Source organism: Polyodon spathula, chromosome 4 (assembly GCF_017654505.1).
Source record: "Polyodon spathula isolate WHYD16114869_AA chromosome 4, ASM1765450v1, whole genome shotgun sequence".
NCBI lineage: Eukaryota > Metazoa > Chordata > Actinopteri > Acipenseriformes > Polyodontidae > Polyodon > Polyodon spathula.
In genome coordinates, this window is record NC_054537.1 from 72,190,618 (window position 1) to 72,215,617 (window position 25,000).

At 41.2% G+C, this 25,000-nt stretch overlaps 1 protein-coding gene across 1 annotated transcript in view; it reads left to right on the plus strand.

Annotated features, from left to right (window-relative positions):
• nup153 (nucleoporin 153) overlaps positions 1-25,000 on the plus strand; it is a 46,571-nt gene that overhangs the window by 18,034 nt on the left and 3,537 nt on the right. Inside the window, exons 7-21 of the mRNA XM_041248520.1 lie at positions 607-720; positions 1,264-1,308; positions 5,015-5,065; positions 6,244-6,372; positions 8,031-8,083; positions 8,365-8,491; positions 9,656-9,781; positions 11,690-11,788; positions 11,905-11,989; positions 16,148-16,279; positions 17,221-17,817; positions 19,545-19,736; positions 20,047-20,868; positions 23,505-23,861; positions 24,266-24,538. Of these exons, the coding sequence (XP_041104454.1) occupies positions 607-720; positions 1,264-1,308; positions 5,015-5,065; positions 6,244-6,372; positions 8,031-8,083; positions 8,365-8,491; positions 9,656-9,781; positions 11,690-11,788; positions 11,905-11,989; positions 16,148-16,279; positions 17,221-17,817; positions 19,545-19,736; positions 20,047-20,868; positions 23,505-23,861; positions 24,266-24,538 (3,202 nt within the window). The remainder of the gene's footprint in view (positions 1-606; positions 721-1,263; positions 1,309-5,014; positions 5,066-6,243; positions 6,373-8,030; positions 8,084-8,364; positions 8,492-9,655; positions 9,782-11,689; positions 11,789-11,904; positions 11,990-16,147; positions 16,280-17,220; positions 17,818-19,544; positions 19,737-20,046; positions 20,869-23,504; positions 23,862-24,265; positions 24,539-25,000) is intronic.

The following is a 25,000-nucleotide window of genomic DNA, read 5'->3' on the forward strand; positions in this document are numbered from 1 at the left end:
ATGGTTACACTTGCACCTGCTGTGCAGCCATCAGAACTCCCATTCGGTTGTCTGCATAGCTGTTTCCCCACTTACTTCACTGGCTTTATAAGAATGACCACTAATGTTTGAGTCTTTGGAGATGTGTAAATGATTGCTTGTAAATGTTTGTTGTTGTAACCCAAAAACTGCAGGCTAATTTGAACGTGTTATTGGTCGTGCAAATTACATGTAACTAGATGACCTGTATTCCTGCACTACTGACTGTCAGGACAGTACTGCCTTCTGCAACTTTAACATTTTAAAGTGGTAGCAAGATTGAGTGAACAAACAGCTGTGTAATGCACAGTACAATGCGAACAAACAGCTGTGTAATGCACAGGACAATGATAAAACGGAGCATTGACATGTGTGAATACTTTAATAAAGGATGATGAAATTGGGAAAAAACAGGCAGGCTTTAACTGTGATTGCATTGCCAGTTGTAAAGAGAATTAAGATGAAACCTGGCGACTACATTCCAAGTTGAGAGTATCGTAAACTGATATACAAGATGTGCAATCTATATTTACATGCTACATTTTGTTGATCACCCCCTCCATTGTGTGAATTTCTTTCCTTTTGCAGGCACCTGTAAGAAGACAGATAACCGCAAAACAGATTCACTCTCCATGTGGGGTGACAAGTGCCACAGCACGGAGAATTCTCCAGTCTTTAGAACGGATGTCCAGTCCTTTAGCAGTAAGTTTGTCAGAGTCCATTTATAATATTGTGTTTTTTTTGGGGGGTGCAGCAAAAAGTATTGTTTTAAACCGAATTTCGAATAAAATATGCAAGTGTTATAAGGGTGCTGAATATTTTAAACTAATAAAACTTTAATGTGAATACAGCATTACCTCACCAGTTTGTTGGCAATGGGTAGAAATTAATAGGCTGCCGAACTTCTCTTATGGACACCTTACTGATAAATACCCTTCATTTCAACACAGGCATCCTGGCGAGATAGCTGTAGCAGTTATGTATTGTAACCAGTGTATTAAAAAAATTGCAATAAAGGGTAATACAATATATGTTTTCAACCAATACTTGGATAAATGCAATAACACCCTACCACTTGGTGGATGACATATCAGGGAATCTGTATAAATGTGTGCAGCATGGAAATGCTGAGTTTTACTAACCTAACAATGCTATAATGTCTAAACTGCACTTCAGAAGACTGTTGGCGTTGTGAAAATAAATGAACCCTGATTAATATGACCGTACTGTTGTGCTTCTTCACAGGATGCTAAAAGAATCCCATCACAGTCTTCATCACCGTTGTCTCCAGTAAGTAGTACTCGCTTCACAATTTCTTGGGCTCCACTCTTCAAATTGTACGTTTTTGTTCCCTATCAAATATTTTATCCATTACATAATGGGTTAACTTTGTTTACCTGAAAATTCTGAGACTCCTCCTGGAAGGCACTAGGCTCTATGATGACAATTGAACAGCGCCATTTCCTTTTCAGGCTGATTCGAGAAAGCTGCATAGAGATTCATCGGTTTCAAACTGATTCTTCGAAAGCTATTTAAAAAAAAAAAAAAACCTTATATAATTCGATTGTATGTTTCCTTGTGGAGTTAATCGCTTAATTATTTTATCATTTTATTTTTTATTTCTTTCTTTCCGGTTTTGAGCATGTGTTGTGATTCTGTACCTTTTTTTTTCCTCTTTTCCAGGTACACTGCGTGAGTTTTTTTTTTTTTCATTATTTTCTATACCAGATTGTGTTAGTTGACTCGTACTCCTGTAAGAACACTCTGATGTTCAGTTGGCCGGCTACACCGACTGATCCGTTTGGCAGGAGCCTTCCAATCGAAGAGCTAGTGTTCATGCCGCAGCGGTGGGCAGCTTTTTAGTACCACGCTGTGAAGGCTTTTTATCTCAGGGTATCAAGTGGGCACACACAGGCTCTGCTGCAGTACCCCTGTTGTTTTTGCCAGGGGGCAGTGCGGTTGCTTCCTGCCCCTCCTGATATCACGTGGTTGCCTGTGCACCGCACAGAGCCGGATGCACCAGCAGCTCTGCACCATGCATTAGTCACCGGTACCCGGCCTATGTGTCGCACCCAACCGTGGCCGCACCAGTGCAATACAAACATCCCACCAAAGGACCAGCATACACTTTGTTTTTCCTTCCTGGGGATTGAGCATGCATCTCAAGCCATGAAGGATTGCTCTTTTTGTGAGTTGCTCCTCGCTTACGAGACGCTCTGTTGAGAGGTGGCAGGCACACCTGATAAAGGAGCCCTCAGACACTTGCCCCAGGCTCAAAGGTCTCGCTCGCAGAGAGGCACTCCACACCCTGCACACGCCTCTGCTTTGTGCAGGCGGTTTTCCAAGGATAGAGGCTGCTCTTTGTCCACTAAGGAGCTGGCTCATCTGCTGCCAAAGAAAGCACCATAAGTCCGCAGACCTGCGCCTCGGTGGCAGCCCAATGCCGCAGTGCAGGAGCCACCCCGTCCAGCAGGGGACATCGCCGCCAGTGTCTCCTTCTGCAGACTCGGACGGCGCAGGCGAAACCTGCCATCGGGTTTGCTGTGACAGGCCCAGCGCTGATCTTCTCGGGACCACCTGGCACGTTGGTGATCATGCAGCAATGACATCTGGGTGCTCAGCTCGGCTACAGACTCCATTTCAAACAGGGCCCTCCCACCTTCATGGGAGTGGGTCTTGACCACGGTCACAAACACCCACGACGCCCTGGTGGTGCCCAAGAGGTGACGACCCTGTTACTGAGGCGGGCTATCCTGAGTCCGGTTTTTGCTCTCGGTACTTCCTGGTGTCCACACGGAATGGCGGCTCAATCTGTTCCCGAGGCCCAGAAAGTTCAAGATGCTGTCCACACAGCAACTCTTTGAGCACAGTCAGGACAGGCGACTAGTTCACCATGGCGGACCTGAAAGACTCCAACCCCCTGGGTGGGCTACCTCATCAATGTTCTCGTACTGCAAGCAGTGTGTCTGGCCTTACAGCATTTTTCTTTGAGGTTCAAGGCAGGCAAGTGTTGATCCGGATGGACAACACTACAGTGGTAGCTTATGTAAATCACCAAGGCAGTCTGCAGTCACCCTGCCTCCTTCGAGTAGCCAACAAACTACTGTTTTGGGCACACAACAACATTCTGTCTCTCAGAACAGTTATTCTGCTGGGAGTTATGAATGGGGCCACGGACCTCCTGTCAACAAAGGGTCCCTGCAGATTGAAATGGAGTTGTCACCCTGATGTGGTGAACATGATTTGGGACAGATTCAGGAGAGCAGAGGTAAATCTCTTTGCTTCAGTGGAATTGGCCCATTATCCCCTCTGGTTCTCCATTCAGGAGAGTGAGGCTCCACTAGGTGTAGATGCCGTGGCCCACAAGTGGCTGAGGGCTCTACTGTATGCCTTCCCACCGATAGCAGTGCTACTGGTGTACCTAGAGAATATCAGGCAAGATTGTGCCAGGGTGCGCTTAGTAGCTCCATTCTGGCCCATGAAGACTTGGTTTTTGGCACGGTCACAATTACTGTGCAATTGCCTCTCTGCCGCGACCTGCTCAGTCAGGCGTGGGGGACCCGGTGGCATCCCGACCCATCGAGCCTACAGCTCTGGGTCTGGCCCCTGAATGGCTGCATTTTATCCAGATAGGGCTGTCCTGGGAGCCATTTCAACTCAATGCCAAGGCCACTTCTGTGTGAGCACAGTACGGTTGTAAGTGGGCTGTGTTCCAGACCTGGTGTCTGACGGGACACTTCAACCCTACTACATATCCCGTGCTGGTCATTCTGCAGTTCTTGCAAGACCTCTTGATGAGAGGAAATCGCCCTTGATGTTGAAGTTATACTTGGCAGCAATTTCTGCTTGCTGTGCTAAAATCGAATCGATCTCCCCAGGAGCCATGACCTCTGCCAAGCACTTGAGCGAGATGCAAGACTTTTTTGTGGCAAAAGCTTGTCTGTTTTTCTAGGACCAAGGTCATGCTCTGCGCAAACCTTGCTTTTCTTGCCCAAGTGTATTTCTACCTTCCACATCAACCAATCGGTGGAGCTGGAGGCTTTCCATCTCCTTCCTTTCCAGTTGGATAGGGAGCGTAAGCTCCATGTGCTTTGCCCTGTCAGGGCATTAGCACATTATATTGATAGAACAAAAAGTTGGAAGCAATCTGAACAGCTGTTCATCTGTTATGGAGCTAAGACCCAACAGGGTAAAGTCCTGTCTAAGCAGAGGCTGTCCAGTTGGATGGCAGAGACAGTCAAGATTGCTTATAAACAAGCCAACTTGCCACCTCCTGTGAAATTAACTGGGCACTCCATAAGAAGAATGTCTACCTCTTTGGAGTTGTTCCAGAGTGCATCTGTCACTAGCATTTGCAGTACTGCAGTATGGGCCATGGTCCATACTTTCATGAGTTTTTACAGACTAAATGTGCTGGATCCTCAAAACCCTGGCTTTGGGATCAGAGTGCTAACAGCTGCTTCTATGTCGATACCTGAAGCATCTGCAGAGAATTGGGTCCTGCCGTGTAAAAATAGTAATAATAATAAATAAATTTATATTATGGCAGCCTTAGTGTCTGACCCTCTCAAATTTTATTCGTTCTGCAAGTAATGTACTTTGCAACGGCTTGGGTATAATTACCCATTATGTAATGGATATATTTCGAAAGGGAACGTTAGGTTATTATCATAACCCTGGTTCCCAGAAATAGAAATGTATCCATTACAATCTTCTCTCGCTGCGTACATTACACGCAGTAGGCTGAAGAAAAAAGTTGACCTGTGCTGTTCAACTGTCATCATAGAGCCTAATGCCTTCCAGGAGGGACAGAGGGCATGGTGATGTTGCCGGTCACTCTGACTGTTTTGGTAAGTCTCAGAATTTTCTGGTAAACAAAGTTAACCCTTTATGTAATAGATTTCTATTTCGGGGAACCAGGGTTATGATAATGACCTAACGTTTTAGTGCTTTTTGTTTTTCTTGTGTAAAAAATTCAAATTTTGTTTAATTGTAGATGCTGAATAGGAGTGGATTAGAAGTCACAAATTTCCAGTCCAAAAGAAAGGCAAGTGTCCTTTTTGGGTCAGCCTTTTGCAGAGAACTGCAACTCTAAGATAGCCATTGGTTAAAGGCTAGTGGTGATATTTGTTTAACTTGTAACTTGTTTGTTGATTGATATAGGTAGTTGCTGCACTATTTAGCAAGTTTTATTTTGGGTGTTACTGATGGTATTCAAAGTGCCTCCTTTCACTTTGCTTTTCTGCACCACGACTTTGAAGTTTGTGTGAATATAGGCTGCTGAAATGTTCAGTGAAAGGCGTCATGCCAGGAGGGATTCGATTCTGAACTTCAGATAATGTTCTGGCAGAGCGAAGAGACAACAGTGTTTACTATTTGACTTGGCAAGTGAGACGTACTGAAATGAGGTGCGCAGCTGCATGCGAGTGGATGCTGTGTGGTTTTTATGATAGAGCCTCCACTCCGAATGAGTATCTGTGTACTCTTACGTAGTTGTAATGCAGCACCTGTGCTCAGCAGTTACGTTGGCAGAAAACTAAGCAGGCAGCAGTGTTGATTTGCAGCTGTTGCTGGTGATTTGTCTATTCATAGCACTGTAATATTTGGAGGGCACTAGAGAGGGAGAAGTGCTTGTATTTTTGTATTGCATTGCTGTATGGTGTCAATGGGCTGTTGATTGAGTGCTTATGTACTTTGGTAAACAAAACATTCTGGATGACGAGAGTAAAGATTAGTTATCAAAAGCATACCCCTGGCAGGAAGCACTGAATAAGCTGCTGTAGTTTATGAAAGCCATTGTAAAATGTAGTTTGTATGCATATCCAAAATGCCTTTTGCAAGAAAGACTAATCCCTTCTACTGTAGTAGGTTATCTGTTATATTCTTTATAGTTGAATGCAGTTATACAGACGTTGGGGACAGAATAGTAAATAGGTAAAGAAAGTAAGGGTTCAAAAAGCATTTAAAGGTATAATATGTTTAATTGCCACTTTTAAGGAGGTTAAAGTCTGCAGTTAAAGAACATCTGGAAAATATCTGGAAAACTTTTGTACAGATCACAACATTTTTCTGTTGGTGGCTTAACTGTGTAAATACTGCAGAAGTTCTAGTTTGCTTGCCATATCCTTTTATAAACTGTTAAAGTTGTAGACAATTCTGTATCTGTTTAACAAAATGGTAAGGTAAATGTTGAGATTCTAATCAAAATAGTTTTCTGTCTTCTAGAGTGATGCACAACAACCTCCTGTCCAGAAGCTCGTGACACCAAAGGCTGCTTCTGTGGCAGTGAACAGATCTATGTTTTTCAAACCTACTTTAACACCGACTGGTCATTCGAGTAGGTCAGCTGACAGGGTGAGAATTCAATGCAATGAGCGTGTCTATACAGTCTTAATGTACTCCAGATTACTAAGGCTGGGGCGATGCCTGATTTTTCACTATTGATATATCGTTCTCCAAAAAAGCAGATGCATTGATTCATCTATGTTATGAAAGCTTAAAATGCAGTAATACATGTGGAGCTGTGGATTAGTGTGTAACATTGCTAGTAAAGCTTTAAAAAGTACCCATATTACATTTATTACATCAGTTTATGCATATATAGTAGTAATTTATTTATATATAATTTAACCGTATTCTACCAGTCAAAGTAAAATAAAATTGTTTAAATCCATAACCAGTCAGAGTGCGTTTCTAAAATGCAGATGTAAAAGACAACAATGCAGTTGCAGTTTTATGCAATGCAACATGTAAAAATGGTTCCACTACTCCCTGCATCCTCTTTGAAATGAGGAAGAGCTGGTCTCAGTATACCATATAGCACAGCACATGTCCCTGGTAGCGAGTCAACTCAATAATCTGTATCGGCGCATTTTACCTGTTGAAATCTCAGCCAAAAATTTGGACAAGTAAAACACACGCTCACAAATCATGGTTTTAAGACCATGGGTGAGGCCTGCAGGGTTTTTATTGAACTATTCTGACATCGTTCCTGCTTTCGCAAAACTTGCAGCCTTTACGATGCCTTTATCTTGTGTACCAGCAGAACAGTTGTTTAGCTGTCAGAACAGAGTGCGGAGCAGCAAACACCCTCGTTTACGTGAGGATCATCTAACATGACAATTTTAATGGAAGCTCCTGAGAATTGTTAACACTTTGATTTGGAAAGAACACAAGTAATTTTTGACTTGGGTGCTAAAAGGAAAATGTAAAGAACTTTTAAACAACAAAACTATAATAGTGATGTTGACAACTACCCACAGAGACATTGGTACATGTTCTACAAAACTGATTTTTACTTTGTGAACGGGGGATTTTCTAAAGAGAAAGTTTCATGGTAAGCTTGTCTTTGTCTATTTCTAATACCGTTATCTTTCATGTTAACTTCGTTAATCTGAAATAGTTACACTCTAATATAACTATGTTGATGCAATATGTAAAAACACAGGTGTTATGGTTGAAAAAGCAGATTTTGAGATGGTATGCTTTTTACAAATGCACGTTTTGCGGCCTCTGCATCTCATTTAAATGGTCACACAAATTAGTTGTTACTGGAGGATCCCAAACATTACTTTCTTTACTTTTCTTGCCCGCTTCAGAAAATAATTGTCAAACATTGGAAGGCATTGTTGGTCGGTCAATACAGTATTTGTAATTGTAGCACAATGCTCTTAACCTGCTCTTTTACATTGAAGTCTCCTGCACAAATCCTATCAGTAAACAGCTCAATCGCATGCAGATTCAGTGAGTCTGACTGGAGGGGAGCTGAGAAGCTCTGTGCTTGGTGCAAAAAATAATGTCAGATTCCAAATTTAATAAAAGAAATAAGCTTTCCTTTGCTTAAAACCTTTACTAAAAAAAGAGGCACAGGCTTGACTATCGATAGTTGTCAAACGATAATATGCATCGCCTCAGCCTTACAAATTACTACAATTAATGTGTTTGTTTGATTTTTCTTGTCTGTTTGTTAATCAACCATATTCTGATTAGAAATCCTTTCCATCAATTTTTAGGGTGGAAGACAAACAAAGCAGGTACCAGAAATATCGCTGCAGCACCCGAAAAGGTAGAGGACTGCAACTAGGTTGTCATCTGTTTGGTAGAGACATTTCTGTATGGTATTTAACATGGTTTCGGAGGAATACTTAACCATGATTACTGCATCCTAATTTCCAGCAGTAAATGTGTTTGCTCTACCCTTGTGCTGATTGTGGTTTCCATCAGTAAAATGCAAGTGATATAAATTTATAGAATTTAAAGTTGTATTTCATTTTTTCTAACCTCTACAGTGCTACAAACAGTATGATGAAGGAACATTTAGTAACCCCGGCTTGTCCCTTGTTTCAGCACAAGCAGTTTTTCATACCCATCGTTCAGCACTCCTACAGCCAATGGAATGGCTGGTGGAGCAGGTGGGAAGATGAAGAGGGAGAGGGGCATCCGTGCCTCCTCGAAACCTGCACAGGACCAAGAGGTGGGTATTTTAGTGCTGCTTGTGCAATCCTACGCAGTCCAAACATACGTCCTCTACAAAGACACATGCATATGAAAATATTTGATCACTTTCTGAAATTAGGTGGATGTTTACATTTTTTTGAGAGAACTTTCAGCACTTTGTGCATATATGTGATTTTTTGTTTGTTTGTTTTGTGCCGTAATTTTCGGATATAGCCACGCACCAGTTAAAGAATGCGATCCAATGGATTCCATGCGCTTTTTCAGATTCCTGTAATGAGTTTGTTGTATTACATGTACATCAAGTTCAAAGTCTGAAACGCACTATTAGATTGGCTGTATTTTGTTAACTTAAAAAATACATATATTTATATACTGTGTGTGTATATGTAATTTTATAATATATAATTTTTTTGTCACAGTTGTAGATAAAACTAGCTTCTAACATCTGCAAACCTTAATACTGCAGCAAGCATTGTTTTTGCTATTTGCTGTAATATAAATGAATGCAATTTCCTATCTTTAATGTACAGTATATTGCCGTCCATTATTCTACTATAAAAGTCAGCGTAACAATAAAAACTGGAGAGGACTAGGGTCCAAGTTCAATTACATCCAGATTTTGAGAAAGTTCCAGCAAGTTTGCACACCCCAAAAAGTAATCTCTTTGAAAACTGGATCACCTGCTTGTAAACATCAGCAATAGGCTCAGGTTTGTGATTTTTAAAGTCAGTAGGTGTTTGAAAAACAAACCATAGTTAACACTTTTCGATGCATTCCGCGCAACCCTCTTCATCCCCAAACCATATGAAAGTTTGTAAATACAATCTTGAATTTTAGCAACTCGGTTCTTTTAATCTAATTACAAGGATAATTTTAGATACTGTAGTTTTCTAATTGAAGTAATAGACTGAAATAATCATCCACTTCCAAATGCTTACACATGTTATTCTTGCAAGGGAAATTGTCTTTGTCTTGGTACAAGCTGCAATTAAAGTGTTCATCACAGTGGTGAATTAGTGGCCATTTAAATACACATGTTGTGTTATTTCTCAGTGGCTTTACCCCAGTTGGCATGGAAAATTGTACAATACATCATGCTAATTTTCACATTTGAGACAGCAGCTGCTACATGTGCTAATTCTGGGCTTTACTGATGTATTGCTTTTCTAATGTTTTGTAGCAAGCAGAGGTTCTGAATCTGCCACATATTTCCTTGCCTATGAGGATGTCGACTTTGCCAACCTTGAACTTTTCCTCTCCTGCAAATGCATCCCCCTCTGTGATGATGACTCCAGTAGCTAACAAGGTAGGGCTGACTGGAACTTGATTTTGTTTTTTCTTAAACATTTTTCCAAATTACAGAAGTATTCCTTCTACTTGACCTATTTCCTTATCGCTATTGTACTATTTACTTAAATTAAGGACATACTAAATATGCCCATTTCAGACCCCAATTTCAATTAAAAGTAATGGGTCTAAAAGAATATTCTATTCTTGCCTGCTTCCACTGTTCATGAGAGAAGACGGTTTCAAAAGCTTAATGCTCTACTGCAGGACTCTTGTCTGCCAAATGTAGTAGATTCATTTTGCCAAAACTGGGGACACGTTCCCAATCCCACTGATTTTCTAAAAACGAAACCATTGAGATCAAGTCTGATGTACTGTTTAGACATATTGTTAGTGTTTTGTGAACACGCTGTTCTGATTCAGAAATAATTTGTGAGTCATGTAGACATCCTACGTCTGTAAAGACCTTCCGGGAATCAGTCCTGTGGTCCAGGCATACTTTGTATTTTCTAGTCTTTTTCAACCATCAAGAAATATGTAACTGCTGTAGATGGCCAAATAATATATAGTTTTTACAATTTAATCTATATATCCCTAGCATTCCGATTATATGCATTTATATCTTTACTGATATACAGGCACTCTTGAAGACTAAAAAATACAAATGGCTGCCATTCAGCCGTCTTTTGTATATATACAAAGCTGTTTTATCCATGACCTTCTGGTGTGACCCCCCCCCCTTTTTAAGGGAGTATTCTTGTTTTTTTTTAGAATCTCTGAGCTCATGCGACCCAGTTTTGAAAATGGGAAGTCTAGACCCATGCATAATCAGTGCCAGGCCTGTATTTGTGCCTGATGTGATCGCCCTCTATATTGACACATGGAAGTTGGAAAATTGGGACCCTTTTTCACAGAACAGGTGGTAACGTCAGTGTAATGCTACCTGATGTCCAGGTTTTAAATATCCTGGGTTTTTTTCTTTTTTGGGTATTTATTCATGCTTTTATATACATACCTCTTTAAATGTTTGGAGTAGTGTAGATGGTATGACAGGGTGTCTGTCACTTGCGAGGGTATGCTGCTGAGTGGAGAGACACAAAGGATCGATGTGTTTGTCACGCCCCGCAGGTGCACCGTGTTTATTAACACAGAACAGAAAGTAAATGCATAGCCATGTACAATACCAGCAATGGTAAAGCACAGGTGCAGAAATAAAAATACAAAAATAAAACCATTCCAAAACACTACAAACAAAAGGTGCCTTAAAAAAGGCTAGCGCTACTCCCCTACATGGGCGGTCCCGCTGGAGTACACTTCACTCTATGCTGCAGGCTTTTGTTACGCGAAACTGAGCTCTGTTCCTACACAGTCCCCAGTATACACACAACTGTTGGCGCTTTCAGTTTCTTGCATGAATGCTGGAACCCTGATCCTCGTTAACACATGCAGTCTCCAGTTCTCTCCAGCGGTATTCCTGACCTCCATTGTGTCTCATGACCTTACGACAGCCTCGGCCAATCTCAGTCGGATGTTTTTAAGGAAGTGGACACTCAGTTGCGACACGCCTACCTACAGGTCAGCGATTAACAGTACCAATCGCTTGCTACCTTTCCCGTCAACCAAGCATAACAGGCAACAAGTCCCAACTGATCGTCCACTTGCCAACAATTACTTAATTTAACACAATTACAAAAAAGCTCAGAAACAAAGACATTTTCACGTGCAGGGGTCCCCTGCCACAGTGGCCTTGTTTTTTTAATGTACTGATAGCTGTGAAAGTGTCATTCTTTCTATTAGCAGGGAATATGCATGTTACTTACAGAAAATGTTAATTCAACATCAATTAATATATTTTAAAAAACAGATCTGGTATGTCTTTTATCCAATTGTTGCCTGCATTGGTGTGCTAACAGACTTTGTGTTTTAGGTACCGCCTGCCAGCTCTGTTCAGAACCGCACAGATTTCACCTTCTCATCACCAATTTTTAAAGCAACCGAGATGAGTCCACTATCTCTTACGCCCTCTGTAAGTGGCATAAAGTTGATACTGTAATAAAGTATTCTATGTTTGTTGCTAGTAAAACATTTTTAACCCTACCATTATAACAATATTAAATTACAACCCCCCCCCCCCCTTTGTAGGCTGGATTTACATTTAGCGCACCGGTTTCTAAAACAGTAGCATCTGACCCGAGTGGAACAACATCAGCGCCTTCAGCTATGCCAGGTAGGGAGCAGTTTCAGACATGACCATTTGAGTGACAATTTCATAGTGTTTGAAGAGCTTTGCAGGCCGTAGACCATTTTTAAATAAACTGTTACTGTATGTCATAATATTTCTGTGCAATTACAGTACTTTGTATAGTTTCCTTGTAATTTAAGGTCTCTTTTTGTGTTGCATGTCCAATCCCCTGTTGACAGTTTTACTTTGAGTTGAAGCAATTGTTTTCTGACCTTTTGTTAACTCATGATGTCCTTGCAAATTAGGTCTCAATGGTTTTTTATCCTGGTTCAACACATTTTTAGTGGGTACATTTCTTAACCACCCAGCTGCCTCTATTTTGGCAATTTCCATGTTAAATGTTTCAGTTTTTTTGTTAAATGTTTGATTGTTTTGCAGATTTCATTCTTAGCATTCAAATAAGCAATTTGAACAGTTTTCAAAACAATTTTTGCTATTTTTTTTTAAACGCAATCCTTTATTATGAAAAACAAAAATACAGTATTTCAATAAACAACAAAATTACAGCAATGTGTTTACAATTGTAGAATTATAATATAGATCAGTGTTTCCCAACCGGGGATAAGTGTACCCCTAGGGGTACGTGGGCAGTCCCCAGGGGGTACGTAGGAAGATTTTCAAAAATGTGCAAAAAAATAAAAATAAAAATACTGGGAAAAATATTTCCAAAAAATTCATATGTTCAAGTTATTTCAATCTCAATAGGCAGGAAAACATTTACTGAGGTCACTGGTGTGAAATCTCTAGTTTATTTTGTATTTATAGGACAATGTTTTACTTTAGTTTCGCTGTGCATTTTTTATTCACCCTGGCCACTTCCCGCCGGTTGACCCTCTGCTCGCTCCTCTGCGGCCGCGTGCCAGAGTCGCTCACGCTTTCAGGTAACAGGCAGCTAGCTTTGAGTAGAAGAAAGACACTAGCTATTGATCAATGGCTGAAAAAACGCACTGTTCCAAGCAGCAGCAACGCTAGCGGCAGGTCAAGTGAACATGTGGAAAAAAGAAAGTTAGTTGACAAGTCAAAGTACCGTCAATTTCATGAACAGTATGTCTCTTCGGTTTCACGTCCACACCTACAGAGCCACCTCCGCCACTGTGTTTCCTCTACAGCGATGTGCTGTCAAATAATAGCATGAAACCAGCCCATTTACAACGGCACCTCAGTACTAAGCAGCTTTCCTGTGTGGGTAAGAGAGCAGAGTTTTTCCATAGAAAGCTGTCGGAATTTAAGGGAAGTCAAGAAAAATGAAAGAAAACGACTGCAGTGTCAAGCAAAGCATTGGAAGCCTCATATGTTGTGTCACTACTTGTGGCTAAGTCCAAAAAGCCATTTACTATAGCTGAGGAGCTAATTTTGCCTGTTGCTGTTATTCTCGCAGAAACGATGATTGATAAGAAAGCAGCTGATGCACTGAAGACTGTACCATTGTCAAATAACACAGTGTGCCGCAGGATCGATGACATGGGCGTTGATATTGTTGATCAAGAAAAGTAAAAACATTCCGGTTCATTTGCTCTGCAGTTGGACTAATCGACCGATGTCAGCGGGGAAGCCCAGTTGATTGCGTTTGTGACATACAGAGACATTTTGGAAATTAATGAGCACATTCTGTTCTGCAAGAAGCTAGCGGGGAGCACAATGGGTGAGGATGTGTTTCACGTTATTGACAGCTTTTTCTCAGAGCACAATCTGGATTGGAAATCCTGTACTCATTTGTGCACGGATGGTGTGCCATCAATGACTGGGAGGCTGAAAGGATTAATTGCCCAAATAAAGAAGGTAAACCCCAACGTTGAGTGGAATCACTGTATCATTCACAGGGAGACACTGGCTAGCAAGAGAATGAGTCCCGAGTTACTGCTTCACACCGACGTACGTTGGCTATCGAGAGAGAAAACACTACAGAAGCTTTTTGAGCTGCGCGACGAAGTAAGTGCTTTTCTCTCCGAGCACTCGCACCCCCTTGTGGCTGTGTTCGAGGACACAGACTGGGTAGCCCGCCTTGACTATCTTGCTGCTGTGTTCAGCAAACTGAACAACCTGAATCTAACAATGCAAGGTAAAGACACACACATTCTAAACATGTATGACAGAGTGTGTGGATTCATGAAGAAGATCAAACTCTGGGAGAGGAAATGTGAAGATGGGGACATAAGTTGTTTCCAGCAGTTTGACACCTACCTTTCTACAGGTGATGTTGACAGAGCTCCTATGGTGCAACTAGTAAGCACACATTTATCCAAATTCAACAGTGAGTTCAGCTCCTACTTCACTGACATTGAAAACAAATCTGCCAAACTTGACTGGGTGTGTAATCCTTTCATGACTGAAAGTACAAACAACAACATTCCTACCAGACTGCAGGAAAATCTGCTGGATGTGCCCTCAGACCGTGGCCTGAAGATGAGGGGCTCGGAGACAACACTGTCACAGTTCTGGTGTGATGTGAAGAAGGAATATCCTGATTTGGGGAAACATGCACTGAATGAACTGCTGCCATTTGGATCTGCATATTTATGTGAAGTGACGTTTTCCTCCATGAACATAATCAAGACCAAGCACAGGAACAGACTCAACTTGGAGAAAAGCCTGATAACTGTTGTTAACACACTGTCCCCGAGACTGACAAAGCTTATGAGTGAGAGACAGAGTCAAGTTTCTCATTGATTGGTGAGTCCTTGTGTCGTACGCAAGTCTATACATATGGGTGATATTGAGAGTAGGCTGCTACTATGTGTATAAACTGTGATCTTTATTTTTGTATAACTGGTCTGGACTTTTGAAGATGTGAAAAAAATATTAAACTGATAAAAGTACGAGTATTATAGTAATACATTATCATTATTCACAGGTAAATGACAGACAGACGTAATATTGATATTAACCCTAATTTAGTCAAATTTACACCTAATCTAGGAATAACACCAGTCACACACGCATGAGGGGGTACTTCAGGCAGGTGAAAGTGTTTTGGGGGTACAGTACCCAAAAAAGTTTGGGAACCATTGGTATAGATCACAACATATATATTTTTTTTTACCATTGGCAGCATTATACAAGTATAAATAACTTTTTTACAATTGCAGCATTATAACTTTTTTTTTTTTTTTTTTATGTAGTCGTCGACAATTTTTTACCCTGGTTTTTCTTCCCAATTTGATATGCCCAATTATTATCTGTATCCTTTGCTCGCCGCTCGCTACCCCACCGCCGACTCGGGGGAACGGAGGCTGGAGCACGTGTCCTCCGAATCGTGCTCCTGCCAGTCCGTCATTTTATACGCTGCGGATCCACAGCGAGGCCGCCAGATCTATACTGCTGGAGGACAACACAGATCTGGAGGCTCCACTGCAGAACCACAGGGGTTGCTGCTGCACGATGAGTCGTGGATTCCCCTGCCAACCTAAGCCCTCCCTACCCGGCCAGTGCTCTGCCAATTGACCCCCTAGGAACTCCCGGTCACGGTCAGCTGTGATGTAGCCTGGACTCGAGCCTGCGATCCCCAGGCTATAGGGCACATCCACGTGGAGCGGCACTTGGGAGCCCCAGAAATTTCTTTTTTGTGTGATAATTTCAAAGCAGACGCACTTCAAACCCTCATCAATGCTAACGTCTTTATCTAGCCCATACATCAGAAAATGCAAATTTGTAATCGTGTCATGTATTGTATCTAGGCACGGGTGTATAGCGTTCTTATATGCGTTATCTGTAGGTACAATAAATAAATTGGTCATTTTGACCAGTACCAATCCTGACAAGGTTTCCATACAACCTGTAACAAATACATAAATACCCTAATTTCATTCTCTTTGGATAGACGCAGGCATCAATTTTTCATTCTCAGTTGTGTATACAGATGACCCTGTCTGTCAAGCACATTTTTTAATGACTGCTGCCATCTGCATGTTAGACTTTGCAGATGCACATATAACCCCTGCAAGCTGTTCTACGCTCCAAGTGGAATTCACGGGATAAGCAGCTGGGTGGTTAAGTCTTAGTAATAGTATTTTTGGCTCAGCATAGGCATAGATTTCAAAGGACAGATAATTACTGCTGTAAATCGTGTGGGGAATCAGTTATGCTCTGGTTTATGCAGTTGTGGATACTTTTTAAAACTGGAATTACCTTGTTTGCTGTGTTTAGTTCAGAACTCCTCCACATCTTCATCTGCTGTTGGCACTCCGGTGAATACAAATGATGAGGACTTTGATGGTCCCTTCAGACCTGCAAAAACTTTAAAACAGGGCAGTGTGCTTGATATTTTAAAAGGACCTGGTGAGTTGCATTTTACTCTTCTTGTAACACCCCTCCACCTACTGTGTACAAAATGTGTCATCTGTGCTGCTAAGCTCCCCTAAAATTAACCAGCTTGATCAGAGATGGTGTCGTGTTTCCATGGGTGGCAAGTGTTTGTTAAAATTTTCATAGAAGTGCTTCCTTACTAAATCTAGTGCTGAGACCACTCCTGTTTAAATTAACATTTGTCTACTTTTTATATAGAAATATTTGTGCTGAAAAAAGTTACTGCTTATTCGTGAAATGTGCTACACAAAGCAGTTTGCCAAACCTCCTTATATGTGTTAAAGGACATCATGATTCAATTTTAGAATAGATTTGTTCTACCACAACTGCAACTTCACTTGCCTTCAGAAATAAATATAAATGTAATTATGAAAATGACTTCTTATGCAGTTGGCTGTAAACCTTTCTACTGTGAAAGCTTGAGGGTTTGAGTTCAAACAAAGACAATAGGCACTGGTCACTGCAGCACTTAGTTTGTCTCAGAGTATGACAGAATAAGATAAATTATCTGCTGGGTTGCTTTTGACTTTACAAATCATGATGCAAATCTGGCACATCTACGCTGAATAAGTTATTCTGTTGGCAGCCATCCAACTTTTTTGTTTTCTTTAATAACTTTTTAGTGCGCCCTCAAATTTACTTTTATTTATTGATATCTTTTGATGCTGGGTTAATCCTTTCTTAGTTGCTTTTGACAAGTCAGAATCACGTTCTGTTGCTATTTTTCCAGTTGTAAACAGACAAGGTGTGTAATGTTTAAACAAAACTCAAGGGATAAAACAGGAAGTGGTTAGACCAGTTGTAGCAGTCTGACTAGTAAATTGAACTGGAGAAAACGGAACTGAAACTTCAATGAAATCAGACAAGATTGCCGTATGTTTTAAGCATGTCTGCTTTTGTTCCTCCATGTACAGATTTTTCTTCATCTCCTCCTGCTAGAAGCACACCAGTCCCGGTGAAGCCTTTCCAGATGAGTTCCATAAGCTCACCAACTGGGGGGCTTGGATTTGGGGACAAGTTTAAACCTGCAACAGGCTCCTGGCAGTGTGATGCTTGTCTCTTGCAGAACAAACCGACTGACAGCAAATGTGTTGCATGTCAGACTGCTAAACCAAACATAGATTCCTCAAAACAGAGCAATTGCAGCAAAATGACATCAGAGACCTTGCAGAGCCTTGGGGATAAATTCAAACCTGTGTCTGGGACCTGGGAATGTGACACTTGTTTAGTACAGAACAAACCGGAAGTTACAAAATGTGTGGCCTGTGAGACTTCAAAGCCTGGGACTGGAGTAAAATCTGCCTTGACTTTGCCTGCCTTTTCGGAATGTAAGTTGACAATGGGTTCTGGTGGCTCCACCTCCACCACAACAACGACATCTTCGCTGTCTTCTGGGTTCGGATTTGGGGAAAAGTTCAGAAAGCCAGAGGGAGCCTGGGATTGCGATGTGTGCCTTGTACAGAATAAAGCAGAGGACATTAAGTGCGTCTCCTGTCAGTGTGCAAAACCAGGTAAGGAGTAGAAGCTATGTAATGGGGAGCCTTATTTTTTTGGAGGCAGACCTGTATCTGTATTTAAGTTCAGTATGTTTGAGACAACCTCCTGTTACACTAGTACTGAATGTAAAGTCACAGATTCTCTTGTTGTAAATCAGTATTTTCAAGTCAAATTTTGGGTAACTACTGCTCAATAGCTTATGTGAAACCTGGGAGTTTCTATAAATAAATATTAACCCTTTGCAGTCCTATGTCGGACCAGGTCCAACATTTTACAATTTTCCCTTTCCAGTCCAAGGTCGGACCTTGTCCGACATCATCAAAAAGACATGAAGCATAGGTCTCTAGTCTTTTTTCTCCAGAAAAAGCAGAGAAAACCTTTCAATGGCCGAGTGAGGCCGATAGGAGCCAAATGAAACAGAGAAAAAAAGTTTCTTAGCCCCATGCATTAGAGATAACACGGACATAACAAAGGAGGTAGCTGCTTCTGCATCCAGTGCTCAAAGAATATCACGGACATTTGCAGAGCTTTTTGAGATGTTATAGTAATAAAATAATGACTTGGGTCGCATTATTGAGGAGTTTGGTGATAAAACGAGTGATCAGGTGAGGATTTGTCAGTATGCACGCCTATAAAGAGATTTGTGAAAAATACAGCGAACAAGGGGTGCCACTTGGCTATAGATACAGTACCGAGTGTTTTTTTTTTGCAATTCGGTGCCTTTTGAAACTGTTTCACTCTGAAAAAAAATATTTTAAACCGCGCGCGTAAAAATAAATTGGACCTGACGTGCCTAACGAGCGCTGAATAAATGGGCTGCAAAGAGTTAATAAAGGTATTTGCTCGTACTATGTACAAAAGAGCTGCTTAACTAGTGGTTAAAAAAAGCTAATTTTTAATTCACTTTGAATTTTTATTTATTTAAGCAAGCTTATTTCAAGAACTTTCCAACAAAACATAAATTGACAGGCTGAAATGTAGGTTAATGTTTAGGTGCTAGACTACAACTGTGGTTTGGGAATTAATATGAATGTGTGGGTTTAAATAATAAAGTAACAGACAAATAAGTTTATAAACTAACTTTTAAACCAAATTAACACTGCACTCCTACACGTTAAATGCAGCAGCAATATACAAGACATGCGCATTATTTAACAGAATGGTGAAGCAACTCACCAAGACGGGAAACGCCAAATTGCTCGGCAACTTCTGATCCATGTTTTTTTCAAGCACTCAAACAATTTCCATCTTTTTCTAGCAAGAGAAACAGCGGCACATTTCGTTGTTTTGTTTACATGCCATTTTGTAGCAATGAGGTGCACTCATGGAAATCGAAATACAAAACGAGTCAATGATGAGACAGTGGTTGGAAAGATTTAATAAACCGATCAGTATGCCTCAAGACACTTGTGATAAGTCGCTTTTGAAAAGATTGAATAAAACATTTTAATTTAAGTTTGATGATGATGATTAGATATCAGGTTACAAAACAGTAGTGTGTCCGTTGTGAACAAATCGCTATCGGTGCCAAGAAAGTGTTCTTTTTAAGCAAAGTTCCTGTTCCCTTAGCCAGAGTATTTACAAAGGGAAAAGTCAAATTAGGCGGAGTGTTCCCTTATGAGGTATTCCTATAAGCAGAGACTACCGTAGTTGGTAAAACTGTCAAGACAGGAGGGTAAACTGATGCATGTTAAAATTTATGGTTTTTCTGTGAGCTCATAGACTTGATTGTCATTCTCAGGTGCGGTTGCAGTACCTGCTACTGCCCTGACTGTCCCAGAATCATCTGGAGGGCTGCTAGGCTTTGGGGACAAGTTTAAGAGACCTGAAGGAAGCTGGGACTGTGATGTGTGTGCAGTGCAAAATAAAGCTGAAGTGACGCAATGTGTGGCATGTCAAAGTGCAAAGCCAGGAGCCAAGGTGGAGACCAAAGGTAGTAGAAGTAGTTTCTTATAACTTTTATATATTTTTAATTTTATTTATTTATTAAACTTTCAATTAAAATGGAGAACATATCTCTGCATTTATCTGTTTTGATAAATAATGCTATAATAAGTTGATTCACTCTGGTTGTAAGGTTACTTATCTCTCAAATATTCAGGTGGAAGTTGACCTTGATATCAAAGTTGATTCTGTCTACAAAATTGCATGTATCCTGTATGATTTAACTGAGAGAATGCAATTGTCCCCTGTTGTGCGGGAGAGTCTGAAGGGGTTAATTTTTATTTCACTTCACCCCACAGGTTTTAGCTCTTCGGCTTTATCAGCTACCACTGTATCCCCATTTGGTTTTGGGATTCAGTCTGCGTCCATGGACTCTTCAGCAACTCTGAGTACGGGGGGATTTACATTTGGAGACCAGGGTGGGATAAAATTTGGCACTTTGACAGACAATGCATCTTCTGGTGGGATTAAGTTTGGTATGGCAAAGAGCGAGGACAGTAGAAAGGCAGATTCGCAGACCATCGGTAGCGGATTTAAATTTGGTGCTGGAGGAGGAATTCAGTTCGGCACTGGAAACAGCAGCAGTCAGTCGGAAAACAAAGCTGCCGATCAAAAAGGCAAGTCGTCTTTGGAAGGTTTTTCTTTTGGACTCTCCGCCCCTCCTAAAGCAGATGAGAAAACAGCAGATGGGGGATTTAAGTTTGGGGCCCCCAAGGAGAAACCAGAACTGGGAGGAATTGCTGCAGCTGTGCCATTTTCTTTTGGTAAACAAGAGGAAAAAAAGCTTTTTGGGGAGCAGCTGCCAGCAGTTGGGTTTGCTTTTAGGAAATCTGTGGAGGAAGAGACTGGCGCTCTGACCCCTGCTGCAGCTGTGGCCTCAACGTTCATGCTTGGGAAGACTGATCAGCCAGACCCTGTCAGCAGCTCCTCCAGCTTAATGTTCGCTAAGGAGAAGGAGACAGACAAGCCTGCACCACAGCTGGGCTTCTCTTTCTGCAAGCCTGACCCGTCCAAGGAGGAGGCAAAACCTGCGTTCAGCTTTGGGAAACCTGCTGAAAAGCAAGAGGCAGCAGTGCAACCAAAACCAGCATTTGCATTTGGGGCTGCCCCTGCTACTGCAGGTACAGTACTGAGTTTACCTGGTCACCTGGGACCTTTTTAACAATTTCTATGAAACATATTGTGAAGTAGCTTAAATCCCAAATGTTTTAACCCTTTGCAGTCCATTTATTCAGCGCCTGTCAGGCGCGTCGGGTCCAGTTTATTTTCATACAAGCTGTTTATTTTACGTATGCTGTTTAGAAGTAATCTTATTCACAGCAAAACAGGTTTTAAAGGCACTGCATATCAACATGACACTCAGTACTGCATCTCCAGCCCTGCCCCACCCCTTGTTCACTGTATTTATCACACATCTCTTCAGAATCATGCATACTCAGGGTTCTCCCCAGGCCTTTTCAGCCGCCCGGCTGAAAAAACCTGATCTGCCCCTCTTGCAGATGCTACAGTGCCTTCAACAATAAGGATTGATTTTGCTTCTAGCAGACCGTTGCTGCGTGGAAAAAAAAAATAAAAAATCATGGACCCACATGACAGCTGTGTTACGTCTTGGCACAACATTTAACCAATCAGAGAGTTGACGGTGCAGGTTTTCTGTGTTAAGCACTTAGAGAGGCTAAAACTGTTCAAAATGACTGCTAAGGGGCTCCTGAGTGGCGCATCCAGTAAAGGCGCCCCATGTGGATGTGACCTATAGCCTGGGGATCACATATCCCAGGCTATGTCACAGCCGACCGGGAGATCCTAGGGGGTGGCGCACAATTTGCCGAGCACTGCCCGGTTAGAGGGGGCTTAGGTCTACAGGGGAATTCACGGCTCACCGCGTATCGGCGACCCCTTGTGGCCGATAGGGCACCTCCTGGTTCTACAGTGGAGCCTCCAGATCTCTGTTGTCCTCTGGCAATATAGGTCTAGTGGCCTTGCTGTGGAAATTGGGGGGAAAAACCAGGGTAAAAAAAATTGGAGAAGACTAAATTTAAAAGACTGCTAAAAAAATAACCAATTATTTTCAAAGCAAAAATAGTGACAATGAATGCAGGGGGTCAAAATAAGCCTGCAATCGGTGCAATCCACCGCCTAACCCTATATTTGCGCTGGCTACTTTATTAAAAAAATATTAAGATTATTTTTGGATATCTGTTCATTTTTTATCGTATTAATTGTACTGTAAGGTGATATATAGTACATAATCTGTACATATGCCCCCCCAAAAAAGCGTATTCCTTTTGTTGTGATATCGTAACAATATGTATCCAGGTGTTTGTGAGAGATATTGGGGATTCATATATAGAGGCTGTACGTCTTTGAGAAGAAAGTCGTGATGGGATATCTGCTGAACATTGTCAGCTGACATACAAATGTTTAGGTGCAGAGGTGCTGGATTACAGTCCGGTTTTATGCAACAGTTATGATTGTGAACAAACTTGTGTGCTGGCTCGCCAATGTTGATGAGAAATAAAAGAAGAAAGGAAACAGAAGTCGCAGGCTTCTTCTTTGAGTCCAGATAAGTGTAGTTTATTGAAGATAAATTCCAACCAGACATCTTAAAGGTTACATGGTGACAACAGTTTGTAGGTATCCTCTTTCCAAACATGGATCAGAGTAATACAAATAATATTTCGGTGTTTTCAGTTTAAATGCAGTCTTTGTGACATCATGATTTTTCTTTAAACTAATCAGACAGACACAAATCTCTTATCACTTGGTTAATTGTCAATTTTTCCTAACCCTAGCTTCAAAGCATCTGGCTCAATCCAGTTTCTCTTTGAAGTATCTAGTTTTTATAACCCTTGTAAAAAAAAGTGTAATTTCCTAAGAGAACCTGTTTTATGTCTAGTTTGTAAAGATGTTTAACAATATGCTGGTATCTCTAACACAAAACCAATGATCCACCCTAAATGGCAAATGCCTTTCATGTTAGAACTGGACATCAAAGGAGAGACCAAAACCTATTTCAAAATGTCTTGGAGGTCAGCCTTGTCCTACCAAAAAAAAGGTTAAAATGAACAGTTGCATTAAAAAAAAAAAAAGTAGAACAGCAAAAAATAAAAATAGATGTGCATTAACGAAATACACTGAAAACTTAACATTAAAGAAAACAATTTAAATGAAGCAATAAGCTAAAGGAAGTGCAAAGGTTACTGTTTTTTTTTTTTTGTGAACTCCAATAAACCTACGTTTTCTTTCCCCAGTGAAATCTGAAATCGTACCTAAATAAGAACGGTCATTTACCATAATGAAAAGCAGAAATGAAAAAGAAAATATTGAACATAAAGAGCAACCAGATATGGTCAACTAAAGACAACACATTATTCAAATTCTTTGTCGTATTATATATTTAAGTTAAGGCAAGTTTATTTTTCTGTTAAAGTGCTCCCGGCTATAATGTACTGCCGCCCGGCTGTACAGAATCCCTGGGGAGAACCCTGATACTGATAAATCATCTCTTGATCACTTGATTTATCACCAAACTCCTCAATAATGCTATCTAAGTAATTATTTTATTACTATAACATCTCAAAAAGCTTGGCAAATGTCTGATTTTCTTTGATTGCTAGATGCGGAAGCAACTATCTTGTTTGTTTTATGTCTGTGGTGAAGGGACTATGCATATTGCTCAGTTCTGCCTCCATTTGTTTTTTCCGGCTTTTCTTGGACTCTCGGCCATTGAAAGCTTTTGTTTTTTTTTGTTTTAAAGATCAAGAAGCTTCCAAGCCTGAATTTAACTTCATGGCAAGCGTGTCGGCCACTGCTACAGTTACTGCTGCCTCCGCGGCCTCCAGCACCCCGGCCACCAGCATGTTTGGGAGCTCCAGCACCTCTGCACCCATCGCACCGGTCTCTACCTTCATATTCGGTCAGGCCAGTAGCACTGGCTTTTCAAGTGGGGCTTCTGAGACTACCACCTCCTCCAAAGGCTTCATGTTTGGTGTGCAGGAAAGCAAAGCACCTGCTGCTGGAGCCTCACCCTTCATGTTTGTGACGGGAAGTAACACTGCAGCCACAGCAGCTTTTGGTTTTGGGTCAGCTGCACCTACAACCACCAGTTCTACAGGTACAAGGTTCTTTTGTCCTTAAAGTGGTGGGTGACTCCAGCAAACTTAACAGTCCTGTGTGTTTCAGAACAAAAACAGAAAAACTTTGAAAAGCAAAGCTACTTCCCTTATGCAGGTCAGTCCATTTTGAAAGCTGCCTTGTAGTATGGCACTTTCTATATTTTGTGGTTCATATCAGCATCACCAAGAGATTAATTGAAATGGAACTTACCATATTTTGCTTTTTTTTTTGTTCTCCAACTGTAACTTTTAAATAAATACAAAGAAACATTGGTGCTTTTTGTAGCCAACTTGATACTGTGATTTATCCTGCCAGTTTAAAGACCCCCCCCCCCCCCCCCCAAAAAAAAAAATTTTTATGTCCGTGAAGACACCCCTCATAATTTTGTGCACTGTTTTTCAGGCTCTTCTGCTGCTCCATTTGTATTTGGTTCGGCCTCTTCAACACCAGCCAGTGCCCCTGCTTTTGGCACCAACCAGACCCCTGCATTTGGCCAGGGATCCAACCAGTCCAGTGCTCCAGCCTTCGGCTCCCCTGCTGCTGCTCTCTTCTGTGCTGGATCCCAGCCACCTGCCTTTGGGTCCCAGGCCAGCACCAGCCAGCCATCCGTGTTTGGACAGCAGAGTAATCAGCCGCCTGCCTTTGGCGCTGCAGTAGCTGCTTCCGCTGCCCCAGGTAAGACTATAAAGCAAAGAGAGAGGAATCTAATAGTGTAGTTTTAACAACCTGGTTCATGGCAGAAATTGTTAATTTAGCAGAAAGTAAAATATATACGTAGTGATCTATTGGATGTAAAGCCTTCGGTGACAAATATAGTGGGTGTGTGGATCCAGTATCATATTTCAGACTTCATAGAACCTGTTCAAATACTGACACTGTCACTGATACTTGCAAATTATTTATTAAGGGGTGTGTTTTCCAGCCCTGTGGTGCTGACCACAGTTGAAAATGAAGATAGATATATATATATATATATATATATATATATATATATATATATATATATATATATATATATGCGCGCGTTTAAGATAGTGCCTGCTCTGTACGGACGAGACATGTATGTGATGTCAAACACAGTTTGGAATGTTTGTACAACATCGAGCTATGTGAAAATTTTTTTCTTTTCTCTTATGA